Below are 23,300 nucleotides of genomic sequence, written 5' to 3'. Positions count from 1 at the left end.
ACTTTTTATTAAAAAAGAAAAAAGCTCATTTACCCTCCTGGGAGCCTGCGCTATGAAATTATAAACTGCACAGGTTTTTTTTTTTTCAAACGTGACTGAACATACAATGGAGAACATTAATTTTGTTTTGTTTTGAATGAGAACTGTTGGTTTTACTTTCCCCTCTTCTGATTAAAGCCATCTCGAGTTCTCTGCGGAGGGTCCAGACATAACGATAAGGTGGGTCCCCAGCCCTGGAAGAGTCCCCTCAGTCCTCTGGGTCAAAACCCACCCCTCACTGGAGCCCAGAGTCTGGGAAGCTTGGCTTATTGCCCAGGAGAAAAGAGCCTGGAACTTTCTGTCAGCAATGAGTGGGCTTCCCAGGTGATGCTAGTGGTAAAGTACCCGCCTGCCAATGCAGGAGATGTGGGTTCGATCCCTGGGTCAGGAAGATCCCCTGGAGGAGAGCACGGCAACCCACTCCAGTATTCTAGCCTGGAGAATCCCATGGACAGAGAAGCCTGATGGGATATGGTCCATAGGGTCGCAAAGTGTCAGACATGACTGAAGCGACTTAGCACACACACATCGAATGTTCCAGAACCAGGAAGCCCAGGATGGGAGAGTGCCTCCATCTAGTCCCTAGGGCCAGGAACCTTCTCTCTTCCTCAGCATAGGCTTCCTAATTAGGGGAGGCTCAGTCACGTCCTCCAAAGCAGCCCTGAGCTGCTTTCTTCAAACAATCGTGACTCCCACCCCTGCCAGGAACCAGTGCCCTAGTGGGACACCCCGAGTCAGAGACTCTGCGCTTAGGCTCTTGGGGCCCAGCTGTGGTGGCCTGGGGCTGATCCCTCTCTCCTCCAAGCCTGGATTCTCTCTGCAAGTTGCAGAAGTCCCCGCCCCCTACACTGTGCGGCACCCACTCACGGGATGCCTCACCGGGCATGTGGCAGTGCCGCCTCTGCTGGTGAAGGTTAACTGGGATCACCAGCCTTGGTTTACCCAACCATTCTCATCCAGGTTCTACTGAGCACCAGGTGTGGTGTACCAGTTGGAAAAGACCCCGGTGACTGACTCAGTCCTTCCCTCGAGGCAGAGAATAAACATGAATAAATCTGACAGTGATCAGCAAGCATTATAAGGAACATAAAGCAGAGTGATGGGGTGGATAGAGAGGAGAGCAGGAAACGGAGGCTGCTTTGGGGGTGGGGGGCAGAATATTCATGTGGCTTCCCCAAGGAGGTGGCATGCAGTCTGAGATGTGAATGAAAGGAGTTGCATCTCTGTGAATCTGGGGGAGGAGGCACCAGGCAGCAGCAATGACACATGCAAAGGTCCTGGGGCAGGAAACAGCTTGGTGTGGTCAGGAGACAAAAGCACACCCAGGGTAGCCAGGGCAGCCAGTGGTATGTCTAGACCTGGGATTTTATTCTGTGTGCGCTGGAAGCCCCTGGAGAGCCTTAATTAGCACAGGGCAGTGGCGTGAACTGAAGGAGCAGCAGAGAGAGAGCCAGAGTTCACGTCCACTGGTTTTATTCTCTTTCACATGTTCTCCACAAGACACTTCACTTCCTTTCTTTAGAACCATAATCCCCTTGGTTGACTTTAATAACCAGCAGGAACATTTTTCAGGCTGTTTAATTTTATTAAAAGATTGAAATTTGATGATAAATGGCAGTATGGCTGCCTCAAGCCTCGGATACAAGACTTGCTCAGCCGTGGACATGTCCCCACCACCCACCCTCATCCCCACCAGGAACACAGACACACACAACCCCCACCGTGATGCAGTCTGAGACTGTAAATAATCTAATTATTTCTTGTACTTTGGTAAATATGCCAGGAACACTCATAGCTCTCTGAGACCTATAGAGAATATTAACTTGGTGGGGTTTTTTTTTTTTTTTTTTAAAGAATGGGTAGATAAGTTAGCAATTTCAGCGGACTGATTGAACCCCACACTGTCGAACAGAGGACAAGGGCCTCCCTCTGAAAGCATCATTAGCCTCACAGACAATTGTTCAAGATCTTCGATAAGAGCCAGAGATAGATAGGATTCTAGGATTGGGGCAGAGGAAGGAGGGCGTGACTCATCAGCACAGCGTCCCGGAAACCCTTGAGCCCACCAGGAGGCCAGTTAATTTCGCAGTGTACAGACGAGACTCTGGGAACACAGGCAGGGTCCCTGGAGAGGCACAGCCTGTCCCCACCGCGATGACAGCTCTCTCTGAACTGAGAGCATGGGCACAGCAGCACTGCAGCGGGCAGACTGGGCACGGTGTGGCTCTCCACCACTTCCTCCAGACACTGCTGGGCAGACCAGTGACCCTTGGATGGTCCCAGAGATGCACCGGAGGTTTCTCTCCCTCCTTGTCAGCCAAGCACAGGGAATCTTGAAAACAGAGGATGCCAGTGCAGGCCTAATTACAGAGCACGTTAGTGTTACCACTGTCATTAGTATTAATTACTTTCCAAAGGCTGGAAACACTGCTTTCCTCCCAAGACCTGGCCCCAGCCACTAGCTCCACGCACTGGCGAACGGGGTGGGCAAGGGAGGCCGAGCTTCTAGGCTCAGATGGGGCCGCCTTCATTTGCTCGCTGGCCCAGGAGGGCTAGATTTCTCTGCACACGCTGTTGACAGCTTGAGGCCTGACTCGCAGAAGCACAGGCAGGTTCAGACAAACACCAGCAGTCACAACTTGAGAAAGCTGAGTTGCCCCCAAAGAGAGACGAGCCCCTGCCGGCGAGCTGAGATGTGCCGAAAGCCTGAAGCAGCATCTTTAATTCATGGCTTGGTTTTGAGTTGGTATTGCTAAATGCAAATTAATAATCTTTAAACAGCAACCCACAGACTCAGGAGAACTGTGGCAGCATGCACGTGGAGAACTGTGTTCCTAGTTCACTGAATCCTGGGGCTCCAGGAGAGAACTGGGGCGCCATCGGGCAGGCAGATAGGCGTGGTCCACTCCTCGGACTACCCAGGAAAATCAGAGTGAGCGTGTAGAAACTCGGAGCAGGTGACTTTGCTGCCAGGCCTGAGTCTGGTCATGACTTAAGTTGCTGGCCGTGGTGCAGACCCTGCAGGTGCTGAGCTGACGCAGCCAGGCTGTGTCACTGTCCAGGACAGTCATGGGTGTAGGAGTCTACGGCCAGGAGGGAGTCCATGGGCCAGACGAGTGTTCTGAGGCACCGTCTGGAAGTATATACCGATTTCACAACCACTGGAGTAAGGCCGGCCTGAGAACCAGGAGTAGGACGGGGAGAGGGGCCACGTGGGGACATGGCGTCCCACCACGGACAGGTGTCTGCAGCTGAGCCCCGTGCTGCGGGGAGAAGCCCCAGGCCACGCTGTCACAGAGCACCAGGGGCGCTTGATAGGATGTGGGCCGCTTCTCCGGGGTGTCGGGACTCGAGCCATCGGTGGGCCTTTGTCCGATGAAGAGCAGGCTTTGCCCGAGCGGGTCCCGTTCCATCCTGAAGAGCTCATACTCCACGTGGGGCAGCCTGATGCCGAGCGGCAGACACCCATTGGTGGCTGTGATGTCCCGCTCGGCTCCCAGGGCCCAAGCCCCCGGGCCCCCGCAGCTGCTCGGCTCAGAGAAATTGAGCATGGCCGTGGTGACCTGGTCCATGGGGGTGACGCGGGCCCTGGTGACCTGAAACACCAGCTCGGTACCACCTCGAACCTTGGCGGATGGCGTGCCCTTGGTGTAGCGGCCGGCCGCGTAGACAGTGAAGGTGGGCTGCCGGCAGGTGGGGTCTGAGAAGTGGTGGTAATACCCTTCCCAGGAGCGGTTGTGCCCGTGGAAGGTGAAGAGCCTGGTGAGGAAGAGCACGGCGGGGCGCACCTCACACCCAGGGCTGACCCAGCGGCCGCCCAGGCGCAGAGGCAGGGTCACCTGGGGGGGCAGCACGGGCGGGTGGTGCTCATCAGAGCGGGCGATGAGGCTGCAGGCTGGACAGGGGTGGGCATGGTGCTGGCGGAGACAAAGGGGAAGAGGGTGATGTCAGAGGTGGGGTACCAGGGAGCGCCTGGAGTGGGCTGGCTCGCCATCCCGCCCCCCACACCCATCACTTCCTTCATTCCCGCCTCCAGCCCCATGGTCACTTTACTCTTCTCGGACCTCTGTCAGCTCCTCCATCCTCTAGGCCTTTGCATCTGCTGTTGCTTCTACCTGGAACCCACCTTCCCCTCTGCCTCGGCACGTGGCAGGACTGCCCTCTTCCCAACCTCTAAGTCTCAGCTCAGAGCCCGGCCTCAGAGAGACCTCTTCTGACCTCGCCTTGGACGGTGGCCCTCAGAGATGCATCATCCCCTCTTTCCTCTTCTCTCCGCCCCTCCCGCTTCATTGGACAGTAAGCTCCAGAAAGCCAGACTGTCTTTCCCTGGCTGTTCCACCCCCCAGCCGAGCAAGGTTCCTGATCACAGCAGGTGTATTGGGTGAAGGAAGGAAGGAGAGATGGAACTTGTGTCCTGGGATTTGAAAGGAGGTGTCCTTTCTCACACCCGGCCTGCTTGGTCCTGAAATTTGACCATGAACGTTTACTTCTTCTTGCCTGTAGTTACTCCCTTCACTCCCAACTCATTCTTTGTTAGGTGCTTCCTAAGGAGCCAGGAGCTGTGCTGAGTGCTTTCCAGGTGCTGTTAACTTTAGAGCCGCTAAAATTCTCATGCTCTCAGAACCCGCCTGCTGAGGGTCTGTGCTGAGGTGTGGCTGAAAAGTTGGCAAAGCGATGAGACACAAAGATGTCCATCCCTGTGTTGTTTAGCACTGGAAGCCCAGCCCCTAGTGCAGTCAGGTGAGGTCACAGTCCTCAGGTGCCTGAGGCTGTGGATTTGTTTTCCTCTTGCTTTGGCCTTACTTACAGTTGCCTCTGCCTTATAAATTCTCATGGGTTGGGTTTACAGTAAAACACGTCAACAGGAAGCAGATGCTGAACCAAATTGCGTGGGAGGAGTCTTCTGATTTTTGGAGTGAAAAAGCTCAGTCCAGGCCAAGAAGAAACAAGATACTGACTTCTTTTTTTTTTTTAAGGGAGCTGCTGCCCAGGATTTAGTTGAGAGGATCCTTCTGAAAGGTAAATGTCCTGGAACAGCCTATTGTCAAAGCAAGCATCTTTAGCTTTAGCTGCTCCAGAAGGAGACTCAGGGCCAAGGGTACACAACAGGGCCGGGAAGGGAAATGCTTCTTGAGGGTCCAGCTGGGAAAACAGATCCAATTTTTCTTGCCAAAAAAAAACATATTTCCACAGATTGCTGCTGGGTGAGTCTCATGCCAAACAAGGGGCATTTGGGAGTTCTGGTTTAGAAAGGAAATATTGGATGAGTGAAAACTTTTTTTTTCTATTTTGGATTGCTACATTATAAGCTCTACTTATTTATTTCTATGATGAACCTACACTTGCCCAGAATTCCATTTCTATCATACAGAAAATGATATTCTTTCTGTTTTGGGGGATTTTGACCCAGAGGGCCTGAAAGCACTTGGCAATGCTAAATAAATGGATACAGAAACATTTGTAACAAAGAAGCAAGAAAGCTGGATAGTTAGCTGGAGTGCTGGTAATTGGAATGCTGGCTGATAAGAGTCTCCTCTAATTTAGGCATTTTAACCCACATTCCAATTCCAATTGTTGTTACACTAATGTGTATTGACAGGACATAATGTGTTATATCAAAATAATCTCTGGGCTGCCTTTCTCCCTCAAAAAATATCTTCTGCATACAGGCTATCTGGGGATGCTGGCTGGTGATCTGGGGCAACCAGTCTTCTGCAATGGCAGAAACAAATGGAGAACAAGCAAGACTGGAAAGTGAGAGAGGGAGAGACAAAGCATCTCCTTCTCCGATGCTCGGGAAGAGGGTGGAAGGAAATATCCATCTCCCTCAAAAAAACCTTCCCGGGCATCACTGTGCACAGGTCCGGAGTTGCATGTGTTAATACACAAGACCCCGGCCAGCAGAATTCACACTTGTGTGCAAGCCAAACTCCTTCTGATTTAAGCTTGTTCCATAAAGTTATACTAACAACACAGAACAGTTTCTAATTAACCCCTAGAGGTGACACCAGCCTTAGATGATTTTGGTCAATTAGGACTCTATATCCAGTCAATGAATTTGGGGATCAAATTGGCTTTAAATTAACTTCTAAAAATGTTCATATTTACCATCTGGTTTGGGTTGTGGGCAAGGCTTGGGACCCAGAGAGCTTAAGGTAATGACTAATTTGTTACTTGGGAGTTTATCTGCAGTGCATCCATCTTTGAAATTATCTTCCTTTTTCTTTTTCTATGGGGAGCAGGGCAGTTGGTGAGAAGACATTTAATTTAACGTCTGCACATCTGGCCTGCCGGCCCAGGCTCATATGCACGTGTGTCCTGCTTAGCAATTACACTGCAGGTTGCACGGGTACCTTGGGTGGTCAGGCAGCAGAAGGGCAAGAGGGTGTGGCCCCAGGGACGGTGTCGTCCTCCGTGCCTTGGGGTCTTCTCTCTGTGTCCGGAGCACATTGCCCTCCTAATGAGGTGATGGGTGCCGGTAATCACCCCACCGCCAGCACTTTCTCTGCTCTGAGAAGGATGGACATCAGAGAGGCCTGGAACATTGGCTGACAAACAGAGAATTGTTTCGAGGTCATGAAAAGAACTCGGGCTGATTTTCTGATTGTGAGAACTTCTTATTGTGCTTCCTCCCAGATCCTGAGTTGGGAGGAGGGAAGAGGGAGAAGGAGAGAGAGCAGAGGGTGCCCCCCGCCTCCCCCCAACCCATACACGGTGGATCCTTCGCCTCATTTGATTTAATTCCTTAAGTGTCTAGTATACAGCAGGCACTCAATATCCACTGAATGTGTGAGGGTTGCCTGTGGGTTCAAAAATCACTTGATAAGGATGCCTGAACGATTTTCACTTTTGAAAAATATCCCTTGGTTATCTCTTACAGACATTCTTAACCCACCATCCTAACCTTGAGTTCGTTTTTACTAACCTCAACCTAAACTCAAAAGAATTAAAAATTCTTCTAATTGTGAGAGTGGGCAGCAAACTCCTGTAGCCCTGTGGCTTCAGTGCCCCCCAGTCCCCCAGTTCATATACCAATGTTTATGAGCCCAGCAAGTGTGCCAGCCCCTGGGCTCTGGCTGGGGACACAGAGGGGCACAGGGCTTCCCCCCTGCAGAGCATCCAGTGCTGCTGGGGTAAGGCAGTCAACCTGCAAATAAACAGTGCAGCCCTGAGCGTGTGCAGAGTGGGGAGGGGAGGGGAGAGCCGAGCAGAGACCTGAGAGACAGGGACCTGCACCAGCCCAGCAGGGGCAGGAAAGAACCCTCTAGGATCCAGGAGGACCAGACTCAAGAAGGCAACCCAGGAGTTCCTGCTGGAAAAAGCCAGTCCTGTCCAGACCTCAGGAAAGGCCTCAATCAGAGGAAAGAGCATGTGCAAAGGTCCTGGGGCCAGTAGACCAGCGTGGGGTTGGCATTGGGGGAAAAGAGGGCTCCAAGCAGGGACAGGCCCCACAGGCTCTCAGAACTCACCCTCCCGGGGCCCCAGACTCACCAGGGCGCTCTGCAGCGGACGCTGGTAGCCGGTGGGCCGGTAGTGCCGCCGCTCGGCCTGGTCGGTGTGGATGTCCCCCAGGTAGAGCTCCTCCACCAGGCGGGGCGCGGCCCGGGGCTCAGGCTGCAAGCGGCGCTGCACGCGCACCAGGCTGAGATCGTGCATGGTGAAGCCCAGGGCGGCCGCGCAGTCACGCTCAGCCCCGGCGCCCAGCAGCTCATACAGGGCGCCGGGCAGCCAGGCCCGCGCGGGGGGCAGGCGGTGCGCGCAGTCCCGGCTCGCCTTACTGTGGTCCAGGCGCCCGGCCACCTCAAGCAGGGCGCGGCGGCTGTGGAAGACGACGCCCACCTTGTACAGGTTGTAGTCGGCCTCCGTGGCGCCGCGGGTGACCCAGGAGGCCCGGCGCAGGCGCACCCGGCCCTTGATGAGCAGCGAGTGGGCGGGCTCGCGGCACGAGGGGTCCTGGTAGTAGAACTGGTAGGCGCGGAACAGGCGGTTGGGGTAGAAAGTATAGGAGCGGGTGAGGAACTCGGGTCCCGGACGCACCTCGCAGCTGCGGGGCAGAAGGAGACGGGGTGCAGAGCAGTGAGCTGAGGTCGTGCTTGGTGAAGCCCAGGGCAGCTCCGAGCTCCACCTCCCGCAGCCTTTCTCTCAGGCCTGCAGGCTCAGTTTCCCCAACTGCCCTCAGCCCCCCTCTGCATGCTGCGGGCCTTCCTCTCTTGCCTTATGGTCTCAACAGAAGCTTTCCTTCCATTCAGTCCTAACCACCTTTTTCAGCCGACATCTCCCTGCTTCTGGCCTGGGCCCCCATAGATCCCCATTGGTCCAGGAAACACACAGGCTTTGCAGCCAGAGGCCCCTGGTTCAAATTCCATTTTAGTCCCTCATGAGGAGTGTGATCCAGGGTGACGCCCAGCTCCTTCCTCTGGACCCGGGCATCAGATCCACAGGCCGGGCTCCCAGGGAGCAACCAGCACAGTGGTGGCACCTGGGAGGTGTTTAAGAAATGGGGGCTCCTTTGCTTCGTGTGGGGAACCCTCTGCTCTGAGCTCTGGGAGGCAGAGTCCTGCCTATTCTCGCCCGGGTGGATTCCTAGCACCTGCTCCAAGGCCAGGCACACACTGGATCCCCCAACCCTGGTCCTCACTGAGTGACTCATGAATGATGAGCGCTTATATTGTCTCCCCATTTGCTAAGCTGACCGACACTGCCCCCACCCCACCCCAAACTAGGTTTCATCCAGCCCTGTGACAGACTTGTTGATCTGGGGGGTCAGCAAACTTTTCATGGATAGGGTCAGACTATAACTAGTTTGTCTTTGTGGCCAGGTGGTCTTTGCTGTAATTACTCAAGATCGTGGTCTTGGAGCCAAAGTAGCCAGAGACAGTACTGTATGTAATGGGTGTGGTTGTGTGCCAGTAAAGCTTTGTTCACAAAGCCAGTCCTGGTCCTCAGGCCCTATTCTGCTGGTGATGAAAACAGGACTCCTGGACCCTGTCACACCCTGGGCTGGGGTCAGGGTGCATCTGGGACTTTCCCGTGGGGGCTCAGCTGGGGTGGACGGTGGACGAGCCACTCCACAGACAGGCAGTACCTGGACTATTATTTTCTCAGTATTTTTTGTACTAGGGCTGCTGGAGCAGGAGAAACATGTTCTCACCAGCCTTTTCTTTCTATCCTATGTCTTTAACACCAACCTCCCCTTTTTCCCAAAACAGACAGACTCAGGGCCTTAGGCAGGCAGTGAGAGAATCGGGTGAGAACTTAATGATGTTGCTTTGTTTTCAGACTTTCTTTTCATGGTTACCTCCTATTTATGGCAAGTGGCTCAGCTCTCGATATCCATAGTGATATTACACTTCCTTTAAAACATAATCACAGTACTGTAAATGTGTACAGTACACCAATTATCCCCCAATAAAGCTGTAAAAATACATGAATATATTTATACCAACAAAAGCAAGTTGGTTTAAAGAAGAATCGTAAGGAAATCGCAAAGATTCTTCTTAAGAAGAATCCTAAGAACTACCACGTGTAAGAATCAGTACCGGCGGTAGTTAAACAGAGAGAAGTGACTCGCACCCCAGCGTGGGGAGATTTGCCCAAGGGAAGGTAGCATGTCACACTAGATGTCTTCATGGTTCTCAGACTCTGGGTCCTTCCCTATGCTGCTCCCAGAAAGCAGTAGACCCTGTCTGAAGGGTACAATGGAGGACTTTCTAGGAAGAAAATACTAGAAGCTTCTAGAACTATCTGGAATGCTGTTGTCCCAGGGCAAGAACAGCCTGTAGCCAGCCCCCTTCCTCCTCATGTTCTGTCTCACAGTGACCCTGGCCAGTGATGCCTGAATCCCACCTGGCCTGTGGACCCGAGGTGGGGACAGAGCCTGGGAATGCATCCAGAGCAACTTTGCAGATCTCAAGTCCCCACCCACCCCAGAGAGCTGCTAGCAGATGTTTGGCAGTGGAATTTTCCCCCTGATCTCAGGGGGTGCATGGAGGACGTGCAAAGTCCAGTCCTTGACCTCAGAGTGGGACTGGGCCAAGGGGATGGTGGGGGAGGACGCTGCCTGCCTTCCCTCTGACCCTGGGAGGGAGGACCCTGCTGGCTGCCCCACCAGTGAGGGCAGAGCGCAAAGCCCACCCCTCAGAGCAGCAGTAGGGCCTCTGAAACGTCAGATGAGACTGTCAGGTTAAAAGAATTGGGTGGGTGGGGTGGACTCTTGGGCCCTCTCTGGATGGCTCCTTCTAGCCTCCTAGGCTCACTCTGGGGAGGGTAACAAGCAAGCCCATGCCTGGGCAGCCTCTGGACAACTGCATGAATTGTGCCCGTTTCACAGATGTGAACACGGAGGCTCAGGGCGAGGTCTCCCAGCCCAGGGGCCTGTGGTCAGTATGACCCTCGGGTCTTACCCAGTGGATATCCAGGGCCCATCCAGGCGTGGGGGCAGCAGCGCAGTGACTGGGGCTCTGTTGGGCAGGGGCTGCTGGCAGCGTGGTTCCCAGCGCAGGTGGCCTGCCCCTGCCATCCCAGCTGCCTCTGCAGTGCGGGCTGCAAAGCAGACAGACCCAGGTCAGCGATCCAGGCACATCCTGGTTCTCTAGCTGACTGCCCCCCCGCCCCCCGCCCGGCTCAGGGGGCAGCAGAGAGCTAGGCAAGGTTCTGCGCCCACCTGCACCTTCTCCTGCGGCCAAGTGCCACTGGGCGGTGTGGAAAGGCCCGGAACCAGGGGCAGGAGGCAGCCAGGACCCAGCCAGAGGAGCCGGACAGTGGGACTGCCATCGTCTGCCCCAGGAGCCCAGGTTCAGCTTGACCTCTGCCTCCTGGAGCGGCCAGACCTGCACCTGCCCCTCGCGGCCACTCCCTTTGTGGTCTCTCGGTGGTGCCAGGTCCAGGCATTGTCCATGCCCACATGGGTGGACCAGGAAGGCACTGGGTACACGATGATGCTCAGGATGTGTGTGGTAGGGCCGGGGCTGAGGCACGAGGCCAACAGAGGGCGGTGGGGGTGGGGGACTCAGAGGCCTCCGGGAAGAGGGCCCCCCGCCCTCTCCAGGGACCCCCTCCCTCCCCCCCCAGATATGATCATCTCGTGGAGACCAGACAGGCCTGGCCAGATCTTCACTTCTAGGAGCGGCTCGGAGGTGAGAGCACCAGGGCCTTCATCTGCTAAAGAGCAGCAATTCCCCTGGAAACTGTCATCCCTACTCAGAGAGGCGGGCTTGACATGGCCCAGATGTGGGAGGCTGTAAGCTTGGCGGTGAGCAGAGTCCAAATGTTACAGCCGCTGCAATCTGCTGGCCCCACTCCATCGCCAGCCTTCTCAGAGTGTTTCCCCCCACACCACACCAGGTTCAGGAAAGGTGCTCGGGCTGGGAGGCTTGGGGTCCCCTCCTCGCCCCTTCGCAGCAGTCTTCCGGGGCCCCCAAGCTTTCTGCTCCCCCTTGGCCTGTCAGAATGGATTCCTCACTTTCCTGGAGGTCTGGGGTCTCACCGGGAGACTCTTGGGTTCCCCTGGGACCGGCTGAGAAAACTGGAATGACGCTGATGGTGACGATGACAAGAGGCAGCAGTAGCCCCTATTAGCTGGGTACTGACTCTGGACATTTTTATTATGTTATTTTATAAATATTTTTACACATTAGCTCACCATCGCGATGACCCTAGGGGACGGTGTTAGTCTCGACTTCCCATGATGGGCAGAGCCAAGGGTTCAGCGAACTGGGCTCAGCTGGCCCCAGGCCTGGCCTGCCCCAGGGGATGGAGCCAGGCTCGGAGCCAGGCCGTGGGCTCTGGCCTGTCAACTTCACTGTGGCTCCTTTTGAATCCCAGGCAGGGGAAGGGGTTGAAGGAATGAATGAGTGAAAATGCTGCTGTGGCACTGGACCCTTGTATGTTCCTGCTATACCCTACACCTGATTTATGGACTTCAATCAGCCAAATAAGAGCGATGGCAACCAGCGCTGCGGCGTCCCCAGGAACAGGGCACTTGAATTGCCCCCAGGGCTGTCAGGGCCACTCCTCAGAGTAACTCCATGCAAGGAGAGTCTTGAAAGAGTAGTTCTGTGTTCATTCGGGCACATCTAGCCTTTTGGGGAACAGAGCCAGGATGCTGAGGTGCCTGACTTGGGCCAAACGCCCAGCAAGGCTGATTGGGAGTCTGTAGCTGAAACACACACGTCTGGGTATCCACGTCTCACACCTTCTTCTTGAGCTTCCAAGTAGACATTGTTTGCACAACATGGTTTTGTTTTGTTTTTTAACTTAAAAAAATTTTTTTTTAGTTTTTATTTTTTTTGGACACCAAAAACATTTTGTATTTTGACATGAATCCTCAGATACCATCTTCCCACTAAGTGTCTTTTAGTTTGCCTTGTTTTTTCTGCAAAAGTTTGGGATTTAATTAATTCAGGAGATGATGAGCTATGGTGGAATCTCACCATATTCAGAACATGTACACACGAAACACAAAATGGAGCCCTTCTTGGCAAAAACCTCAGCGTGGAGCATCATACTGCCTCCTGGCCAGAGTTTCAACCTCAAGGTTACAAAAAATGAAACCAACCGATAAGAAATGAACTCATGTAATGCTTCCAGTCCCAGTTTCGGCGGCTGCTTATAGATTTTCTTTTCTCTCTCTCCCTCTCTTCTCCCCTAGAAAAGTCTGGGCTCAGGAAACCACAACGGAAAGCAGATGGTGCCATGGGCTGGCTTGCACGACTTTTCTCGGGGACCTGATAGACGGAGTTAAATGCGTGGGCCAAATTGATTTTTATCAACCATGGATTTTTAATTAACAGTGGTGTCCACTTGCCGCCATCCATTATTTACTGTTTACCCACTAATTAAAAATTATGCTGCTTTTGCACTCATAAGAGCAGGACATTTGAAATTAGATCGTGTCGTTGAAATTACCTGCAGAATGAAATCCGGAGCGTCCAATTGCTCAGACCAGACTACTGGGGTTTCAGATCTGATGTACTCCAGCCTGTTGTGTGATTGTGAGTCAGAATGCCAGCAGTGGGCTGCACGGCAGACATCACATGGAGCCTGCCTGGGGCCTTAGGGGAGAAGAGGACTGTGAAGCCTGTCTTGAGGACCGGCACTTTGTGGTCTCAAGAGGTGGTCTCACCCCATAACCACCCAGGAGGCAGCCGGTCGGCACCCTGATGGAGTGCTTCCATGTGCCAGCCATTCCTATGGACCATCTGCAAGACCACCCATGGCCCAAGTTCCGTCTGTGCCCCCATTTTGCAGACAAGGAAACTAAGGTTCGAGAGGGTGGAGAGCTGGCTACCCCAGGCAGGTGCTTCGTATTCAATTAACAAATAAAAATAGGGTAAAATACACCTAACACAAACATTACCATTTTAACCACTTTAAAGCATACAACTAAAATTCAGTGGCATTTAAGATGTTTGCCAGGTCATGCAAACATCAGCTCTGTCGAGTTCCAGAATCTTTTCATCGCCCCACAAGGAAGCCCTGCACACATTAGCAGTCACTCTCCACGCCTCTCTCCTCTCAAACCCTTGCAGCCACTAATCTGCTTTCTGTCTCGGTGGATTGGCCTATTTGGGGTATTTCGTAAAATAAAAAATATGTGCCCTTTTCTTATCTGCTGTTCACAACACTTCTATTAGGTGGACGTGATTATCTTCATTTTCCAGATGAAAAATGGAGTCTTGGGAGCCGGTTTACACCTAGGTGCACTGCCCTGTTTTCTTCAAAGATCGTGGAAAGCGTGGGTCTGGATCAATAGGGGAGGGGGTGGGGGAGAGAAGGCATGGGGTTCGTAGCCAGAGCAGATGGAGAAATATCAGGTCTTCAGATATCTTTCTGTTGGGGGCAAAAAGCAAAGGAAAAACACTCGCTTTTTTTTTTCTATCCTAATTGGCTTGTTCCGAGGTTCTGGGAGGTGTGCCAGGTGATTTTAGGTGCAGTGGTGAGTATTTCTTATTCCAGTGGTTATGCATTGATTTTAGAGGGTGTTAAAAAGCAGCGGCTGTTACTGTAGCAAAATCAGGCTTTCACGGCCCAGGATGCCAAAGACAAGACTGAGTTTTAAAAGGGGTTTGGTCTGCATTGGATTTTTAAAAATTAAGTAACACTTTAAGTAAATGATATTTAATAAGCAACTATTTAATATGTAGATGTGGTCAGTAGCCTGAAGGGGTGCACAGAATGGCAGAGGCCAAGGTTCTCACCTCTCTTCCCCCCATGGCTGTGCATTCTGGAGCCTTCATGGCCAAGGACAGCAAACTAGGGGACTGAAAATGGCAGGACTTTATTCTTTCACAGTCTGGAGACCAGAAGTCTGAAATCAAGGTGTGGGCAGGGCTGCCTCTCTCTGGAGGCTCCAAGGGAGGGTCCTTCCTGCCTCTTCCAGCCTCTGGGGAAGCCAAGCATCCTTGGCTTGTAAGTGTATCATTTTACTCTTTCCCTCTGTCTTCACATGACTGTCTTTTCTCTGTGTGTGTCTATGTCTTTGTAGCCAAACCTCCCTCTCCTCTCTCTTATAAAGACATCAGTCACTGGGTTCGGGTCCACCCTTATCCAGTATGACTGCATCTACATCAGCAGAGACCTTGTTTCCAAATAAGGTCACGTTTACTGGTACCATCTTTTTAGGGACACAATTCAATTCACAACCCATACCAAGCCACCCAGGCCTCCCAGCACCATAACCTTTGTCTATTCACTTCTCCCTCCCCTCCCCTACCATGAACCTTGCATGGCTGTTACATGCTTTGTAACGGAGCACGTGATAGCCAGAGTTCCTGTTCTCTCGGGGAGGCTGGCATTAATCAAGCAGACTCACTACGGATTGTAATTTCAAAGAATCATAAGTGTCTCAAAGGAAATTTACACAATGGCCAAAAACTTCCTAATATACTTGGAGTAGCATTCCATGCTTTTCCTTAGGATCTCCAGGGCCCTTCAAAATTGGCTGTCATCCAAGGCCATCCATAAACTCCCACCATACTTCTCCACTGTGTGTTCCTGGGGATGAGCAGCAAAGACTCTCCTGCCTCGGGGCCGTTGCAGAGCTATTTCTTGGCCAGAGCACCCTCCCTCTGTTTTGAGCGGGGTGCTCTCTGCTTGCTGCGGCCTCAGCATAATTGGGATTTCTGGGAGGCTGACATCAAACCTTCCCTTTTGCTCTTTTCTATCTCTCTTCTCACCTGGACAGCACTCATCACCTCTCTCAATTACTTACCTGCTTACTGTTGTTAATTTACTTTTATTTTTTGACTTTTCAAGTTGAGATCGTTTCGTACCTTACAAAAATGTTGCTGAAGCAGTAGAAAGAGCTCTACTATCCCTGATTTCCCCAAAGGTTACCATCTTGCATAGACATAGTACAATGGTCAAAACCAAGAAATTAACACTGATCCCATGTTATGACCTAACCTACAAATCCTATGCAGATATTACCAGTTGTTCCAGTAGTGTTTCCTTTCTGGTCCAGAATCCAATGCAGGATCAGACATCACATTTAGTTGTCATGTCTTTTTGTCATTGTTCAGTCACTAAGTCATGTCCAACTCTTTGCGACCCCATGGACTGCAGCACACCAGGCTTCCCTGTCCTTCACTATCTCCTGGAATTTACTCAGATTCATGTCTATTGAGTCAGTGATGCTATCTAACCATCTGATCCTCTGTCACCCCCTTCTCCTTTTGCCTTTAATCTTGCCCAGGATAAGGGTCTTTTCTAATGAGTCATCTTTTCCCATCAGATGGCCAAAGTATTGGAGCTTTGGCTTCAGCATCAGTCCCTCCAATGAATCTGCAGAGTTGATTTCCTTTAAGACTGACTGGTTTGATCTCCTTGCTGTCCAGGGGACTCTCAAGAGTCTTCTCCAGCATCACAGTGTGAAAGCATCAATTCTTCAGCCCTCAACTTTCTTCATGGTTCAACTCTCACTTCTGTACACAACTCAGGGAAAAACCATAGCTTTGACTATATGGACCTTTGTCAGCAAAGTGATGTCTCTGCTTTTTAATATGCTGTCTAGGTTTGTCATAGCTTTTCTTCTAAGGAGCAAGCATCTTTTAATTTCATGGCTGCAGTCACAGTTCGCAGTGATGTCTCTTTAGTCCTTCAATCAGAAATGCTTCTTGGGTCTTTGTTTTTCATAAACTTGACACTGTTGAAGAGTACTGGCCAGTTGTTTTGAAGTGTGTTCTTCAATTTAGGATTTTTGGATGTTTCTTTATGATTACATTCAGTTTACACAGTTTTGGCCCAACCCCCAAATAAGTGATTTTGTGCCCTTTCGCAGTGCATTGCTCGGGAAGCACTGGTAATATTAACTTTGACCACTCACGTAAGGAAGCATCTGCTAAACGACTATTTTCCTCTTTGTAATTAATAATTATCTTATGGGGATATACTTAGAGGTCATGCAAATATCTTGTTTGTCATTATACTCCCCCTACTAATTTTAGTATCTATTGATGACCATTGATGATTCTTACTTACAAGTTATAACTGTGGTGTTTTCCAAATTGTCATTTGCTAGTTCCACCCTTCTTTCTGAATTTATTGATTGGGATTGTGCTATAAAGAAGCATGCTCTCTTCTCCCTGCGTATCTCTTTATTCTATTGTTATTTGTATTAGTGTGAACTCAGTGATATTTTGTTTTACAGGTTACAATCCACTGCTATCATTATTTAGTCTGTGGCTCAAATTATCCCTGTGCCCATCGGGAGCAATATCGACTTCCTTCCTGGGTCCTTTCTACATGCATTTGGTATTTATTTGTTTTTGTTTAGTTTTTTAGCATGTCCTCACTTTCTGGCACTAGATCTTCCAGGCTCATTATGTACATATTTCCTGCCCCAGCCCTGTAGTCAGCCATTTCTCCAAGGTGTCCTGGTTCCTTTTATTGGAGAATGGTATTTAGAAACCAAGATCTGGGTGCTGGGTGCTCACTGCTACTGAGGTGTCACTCCAAGCACCCCAAGTCTCTCTTCTCTTTTTCTTTCCTTCCTTCCCTCCCTCCCTCTTTTCTTTCCCTCTTTCTCCTCCTGCCCTGCCTCCCTCCCTCTCCTCTTTCCTTCTTTTCTTCATTTATTTCCTCTTTTCTTTCTCCCTCCTTTCCATGAGGACAGGCCCTTATCTCTCTTGCTCCCTGCCAATTCCCCAGCCCTTTAGGACAGTGGCCAATGGATGCTAAAGATCTGTTGTGTCAAGACATGGACAGCACTTAGGACAATGCCTTCGCATAGTAAGCACTCAATAAATGCTAGTTGTGATTGCTGCTTTTAGTTGAATGGATGAATGAATGACTTGTGCTCCATGAGATCAATGCACATAAATTCCTTGTTGACACGTCTCCCATCCCTTGGGGCTTCCCCTCCTAAAAATTGACTGGTGATTTCCATCATGTGTGTGGCTAATAGGGTCAGGCTTGAAATGGAAGTGAAGAAAAAGAAGGCTTGCAGCTGTTGGGATCACTAAGAATCTGGCTGAGGGTAGAAGGATAGTAAGTAAGGGAGTTCCCAGCAGGACGGGGACCCTGGTTTATCCAAGCAGGGAGAAAGGAAAGAGAAGTAGTCAAAGGGAGATTTAAGTCTGAGCCTCAAGTCCTGCCTAGAGTTTTGAGGATGGGTGAGATCTGGCATAAACACCTGATGCTAGCTCCTTGGCTTTAAAGCCTTTTTGATCCTTGGGGCCCACCCTGCAAAACCAGGACCCTGATATGGTTCTTCATCCCAGGGCAGTCTCCAACCTGGCTCCACAGCACTGCTCAATAGACACATACTGTGAGTCATACTTTATAAAAAGCCAAACAGTAGCAGGTGCAATTAATTTTAACAATATTTTATCCAGCCCCAATAGTGTCTGTAATAAATTCAACATGTATAAATATGAAAACTCGTAGTGAGATATTTTATACACTCTTTCAAACACAAGTCTTCAAAGTCGGGTGTACATTTACACTCCAGCAGAACTGAGTTTAGATGGGTCACATTTCAGGGGCTCGGGGGCCATATGTGGCCGGTGGCTGCTGGACTGGATAGTCCTGGGCTGTCTGCATCAAATTTCACTGTATCAGAGGTTTCCAAGCTGGTTTCCAAAAACAGAGACTTTTTTCATGAGAGACGGGGAGACCCAGTAAGTGGGACCCTGGTCTCTCACCTTCTGTTTCAGCCCACGCAGCCCCCCACCCTTTGCTCTGGTTTATGTCCTGGGAGGCTAATTAAGATCTGCTTTGAAAAAAGTGTTCTCTTGCTTAAAAAAAAAAAAAAAAATCTGAAACCCTCTGGTTTATTTCAAAATCCTGAGCTTGAGGTAATTCACCTAGAATGTCTGGACTTGGAAGCTTATGCACGTTTTCAATAAAAATCCCCACCCCAAAATAACCTCTCTTGATTAGAGGCGGCCGCCCTTTACACATTGAGATGCGCTGGCGTGCGGCAACACACACAGGATGTTTGGCCAACAAGCTTCAGAATCTGGCTGTCGAGATGGCAGCCGTCACCACGTTGCTACAGCAGAAGACGTGCTTTGCAAGGGAGCCACAGCACAAAAGCCACTCAAGGTTTCCGTTTAAACTCCCCTGAGAAGGTCACAGATTGACATGCGGTGACAGTACCAGCAAGTCACAGAACTATGAAGACAAACTTTGAATTCTAAGGAGCCTAAAGTTCCCCCTCTGGTGTGGACGGCCAGCCCTCATACCCCTCATATGGCCCTCATTTGGCCGTAATTGAATCTCATTATCCATCTGATCTGAGGGTCTTTGCCTTCAAGGCCAGAGGGAAGGGGCGTGGAGGAGGAGAGGGTGGACAGGATAGACTTTGTATTCTTGGGAAACTCAGTAGTGGCGTGCTCTAGCAAAAGGACATCCTGCTTCCTCAGCCCTGCAGCTTCCCGGGACTGAGAAATGTGCCTGCCTTTGAATGGTGAGTTTGGAGAGTTTAAAGTTGCCCCGAGGGAGCAACTTTCTGCTCCCTCAGGAGGGACCACATCCTGAGGGAGCAGAAATTCTGGAGGGACCACGTGCCTAGGAAAACAGATTCTGAGCTTCTGAGATGCACAAGGGCCTCAGACTCAGATGTCAGTGTGTTGAAAGGCTGTGGAAGGAATGTAGCTTGGTTTGTCACTGTCTCCCCTGTTTTCCATGAAAAGTTCCCGCTTGGGCTGGACCAAGGGGTCGGTGGAAAAGGTGGACGTTATAGGTGCTGCTTGTAGAAGGCAACTGTTTTATTATGTTTATATTTCCAAAATTGAAAACATATTGTTGAGGGGACTGGCTGACCACATAGATCTCTCCCCAAGGCCTGTGTTGAGCATTTCCTGCTAAGGGGAGAGAAAATGCAGGGCTCATGGGGTGGGAAGGGAAGGGGGGATTTGGGAGATAGAGTCTGGCCCACCAGGCCTGGCTCAGCAGCCAGATTTTTTTTTTTTTTAATTTGTTTGTTTGCTTAGGAATGTTCCAGTACAGAAAACCGTTCCCATCAAAACTCCCTGAGCCCCGTGATAATGCTAATCACTCCTCTCTCTGGCCGGGTCTTCCACCCGGATGAAAACTGAGAAATCCCAGCCAAGGTCCAGCTGCTTCCAAACAGCCGAGGCGTCCGGGTGATTCATGGGAGCTTTTCCCCTTTTACCCAGATGTTCTGGTGTCTTGGACACATGTCCTCCTGAGCTCGACTTGAGTGCCTGTGTTCCCAGATCTGCACGTTGGCCCCGTAGATATTCATAATTTATACCAAATTTCCTGCTTCAGCCTCATCAGCACTCGCTTTCTCTCAGGGATAAGTGGCTGACAACCCCAGGAGAAGAACGCCTGACATCTGGCCCAGAGCCTCCGGGGTGGGGTGGTCCCAGCCACCACTGGGTGACTGCCGTGGGGAACGAAGGGCCTACCCAGGTGCCGATAGTGGTAAAGAACCCACCTGCCAATGCAGGAGACATAAGAGATTTGAGTCCCATTCCTGGGTTGGGAAGATCCCCTGGAGGAAGAAATGGCAATTCGGTGATCTTGCCTGGAGAATCCCAAGGACAGAGGAGCCTGGCAGGCTACAGTCTATGGGATCACAAAGAGTCGGACATAACTGTGCAATGCATGCTGCAGATACCAAATTTGGTCGGTACTCTGCACAGATACCAACCTTCAGCCCTGTGCGTTGAGGGCAGTAACAAGTGGCATGGGGGTGTGGTGCTGGAGTGTGAGATCTCTCCCGGCTCCTGAGCCTGCCTGGGTCTCACCGAGCATTCTAATGCTGCCCGAGGGCTGTAGTTACAAGTCAGTGTTTGCGAAACAGAACGTGTGTCTAGAAGTCTCCTGTTGCATCGAAACCTTGTTCGCTCTCCTGGCAGAAGACTGAAGCTTCCATTGTTCTATAGGACAGGAATTTGGCAAGGCAATCACAAGGCTTTGACATGTTCAGTAAGAAAGAAGACGTTGTGTCCTCGCAGTGAAGACTCCCGCAAAGAGGCTCGGGAGAAGGGACCTTGGGGAGGCACCTTGGGAAGCTTGGTTCTCCACCAGGTCTTCCCTGGAGGGGCCAAGAGTCCTCTTGTCTCACGGAAATATTTAGGTTTCGAGGAGAGAGGAATGGAGACTGTTGGTCGCCTCTTGACTGCCTTTGGGTCTGAGAGCAGTCCGGAGGTGTGGGGGGGTCCCGGGTCGCAGCCCCCGGCGTTGGGGGAAGTACACCACGTACGGGGCTGTTCTTGGAAGTGTCCACAAGGGGGCCCTCTTGAGCTTTGGTAGGGGCGGTTGGGCGGCCTCGGTTGAAACCCAGCACCATCTCCTCCAGCCTCGGCGTTGAGCCGAGGGCCAGGGACTCTCTCCGCCCACCTTGGCGCTGGTGGAGAAGGAGGCCTTGGAAGGCCGGCTCCGGGGCCCATGCTTTTTTCCACGTAGGGGAATCTTGGGTTCCACTCGTACCAAGAACGCATTTGGAGACCCAAGGGCGAGGGCCACGGGGTTACCAAGCTTGGCCTCCTTTGGAAGAAGTTTGCAAGGCAGAACAAACGCTCCAATTTGGAACCGTGAGAAAGGGGTCCGGGAAGCTTCATAAACAATGAAACAAACCATCCCAGGCCTTTCCCCAAAGACGCACATGGGAGGGCCTTTGGGTCAGCCACGCTGGGAAGCATGGAGATTTTAAATGCAAGAAAATTACTGCAATTTAACAAGTCAATTTTTCTTACATTGTGTTGAGATGGAGTTCATGGTCTCTTCCATACATTCAAAATCAGGAATTTCCCGGGAGTGTAGTTTTGTGGGAAAACCTACATCATGTTTTGAAAAACCCATTTTGTTAGGCATTACCAGATTTTATTTTTTTAAAAGAAATGGTAATATTTAATTACTGCATTATTTTACTGTCTAGAAAATTAATGTGCTTTCAGAGTTTCAGGAGAAAGGTGAGCTGTAAGTCCGAACCCTATTTTTAAATTACCATACAAATAGAATCCCAAAGACGTAAATATTGGCTTAAGTGTTGCAGGCGAGGCACAGGAAATGCGCTGGCTTCCTAAATGTTAAGTAAACAGGCTTGTAATTCTTATCTTTGCTTGCCACCCGGGATCAAGGGTTTGCATCCCAGGGAGGCATCCAGAGGAGGGAGCTCGCAGCTCACCCAGGGGATACAGCGGGGCTAACTGGGTGACCACAGTGGATTAAATTTGGGGCATCTAGTTACTGTCCTGACAAGAAGACACAGGTTTCCTATAGCTCTAGAGTCTGTAGAACCCACGTTTACTTATCTGTGGGGTCATCATGCCAAGCCTTTGGGGGTAGATCTTGGGGTTGCCCACATTTCACACACGAGGAAACAGAGGTTCCAAAAAGGAGTGTCTGAGAGTGTCTAGCTTCTGTCACACGAGTCGGTGGGTGGAAAAGCCCCAAGTCCAAACCAACTGTGTTCCCTGCAAACCCCACGGTCCTTCCAAGTTCACACACAGGCCCAGGTCTCTGCGCCACATTGCACCTACCAAGTGCCCGGCCATGGGATGGCAAAGGTGCTTCGACAAGGGGGCACGCGGCCTGATGTTCTGCACCAGGGCAACAGAAGTGGGTGTTCTGGCCCGTTCTGCCAAGAGGAGCTTCGCCACCTCCGCGCTCCTTGAGAGTCTCGGAGCAGGAGCAGCTTGACGGGTGGAGAGGGCCGTAATGGGCCCTGGGCAGAGGCTGGAGGTAGTGGGGAGGTGTGAAAAGCAAGCCGGCTGAGCAGGAAGTCATTAGTCCCCAAGCGGAGAGCACGCGGAGAGAGACAGGGAGCAGCAGGAGCTGCATGAAGGCTTGCCCGCCCTCACCCTGGGGGAGTGAGGAAGCCCCGCGGGGGCGGGAGGAGAGCCAGTGGGCATTTTGGAAGGCAGTGCTTTGCCAAGGGCACTGTGCCCACCTGGGTGGCACAGGGTAGGTGATGGACAATTTACCTTTGAAGTTTATCTGTCTTATTTTGATTCAGCTCGATAACTGACACCTCCAGCCTGGAATTTTGTTAGCACGAGGCTAAAGCATACAAAGATAGATTAATTTTAAAAATAAGTGAAAATGAGTTAGTTGATTTGGAGAGAAAGGTTGACCCTATTATAGGACAGGAGAATCAGATGCGGCCAACGGCTCACAATGACAGCAGCCGGGGACCGAGGCGCTGAGGCTCTGCTGCTTGTGGTCAGGATGGTCCAGTGTATAAGGTGGTGTGGGGTGGCTCACAGTGACCCGTGGGAGACCACCTCAAATCCCAGCACAAAGGTGAGGCTGGGGAAGAGGGGTTCTCAGGAAGAGGTGCCAGGGCGGCGGAGATGTGGGGTGAAGACAGGGAGGAGGGGGTGTGGCTGTGTGGGTTCTCAGCCGGGAAACTGGGGTCTGGGGATCCATTCCTGAGAAGGGGGCCTGGGGAGAGTTCCATTTTGGGCATGTGTCATTGGAGGAGCCGACAGGGCATCCAGGAAGAGCCAGTCATGAGGAGCTGTCTCGGCCACACAGCTGTCCACAGCACATACATGAGGCGAGGACAGAGGTCAAGTTAGCCAGAGGCAGAGTCCCAGGGCAAGCCGCCCTGCAGGAAGGGCCAGGCAGGGGCCAAGGAGCCCCCACCCCCACCCCATCCTTGCCAGAGACGCGGAAGTGCTGGGAGCAGGTTGTGTGTAAGTAGGGTGGCAGATGCAACACGAGACACCCACTTATATTTGATATCCAGATACAAAAAAAGCTTTAGCATCCGTGCCTCGATGATTGCACTGATGATGAAGGGATTTGGAGAAGAGAGATAAGACCAAAGGGATAGATAGATT

At 51.4% G+C, this 23,300-nt stretch overlaps 1 protein-coding gene across 2 annotated transcripts in view; it reads right to left on the bottom strand.

The window, feature by feature from the left end:
* Positions 1-1,603: 1,603 nt before the first annotated feature.
* APCDD1L (APC down-regulated 1 like) overlaps positions 1,604-23,300 on the bottom strand; it is a 47,254-nt gene continuing 25,557 nt past the window's right edge. Inside the window, exons 2-4 of one of the 2 annotated variants that reach the window (XM_043883593.1) lie at positions 10,443-10,581; positions 7,531-8,083; positions 1,604-3,956 (exon numbers count right to left, since the gene is read on the bottom strand). In XM_043883593.1, coding sequence (XP_043739528.1) covers positions 3,192-3,956; positions 7,531-8,083; positions 10,443-10,581 — 1,457 coding nt within the window. In that variant the 3' untranslated portion in view covers positions 1,604-3,191. The remainder of the gene's footprint in view (positions 3,957-7,530; positions 8,084-10,442; positions 10,582-23,300) is intronic. The other variant, XM_043883594.1, reaches the window with a different exon arrangement.

Source organism: Cervus elaphus, chromosome 23 (genome assembly GCF_910594005.1).
Source record: "Cervus elaphus chromosome 23, mCerEla1.1, whole genome shotgun sequence".
Taxonomy (NCBI): Eukaryota; Metazoa; Chordata; class Mammalia; order Artiodactyla; family Cervidae; genus Cervus; species Cervus elaphus.
This window is presented reverse-complemented; position numbering and strand designations above follow the sequence as displayed.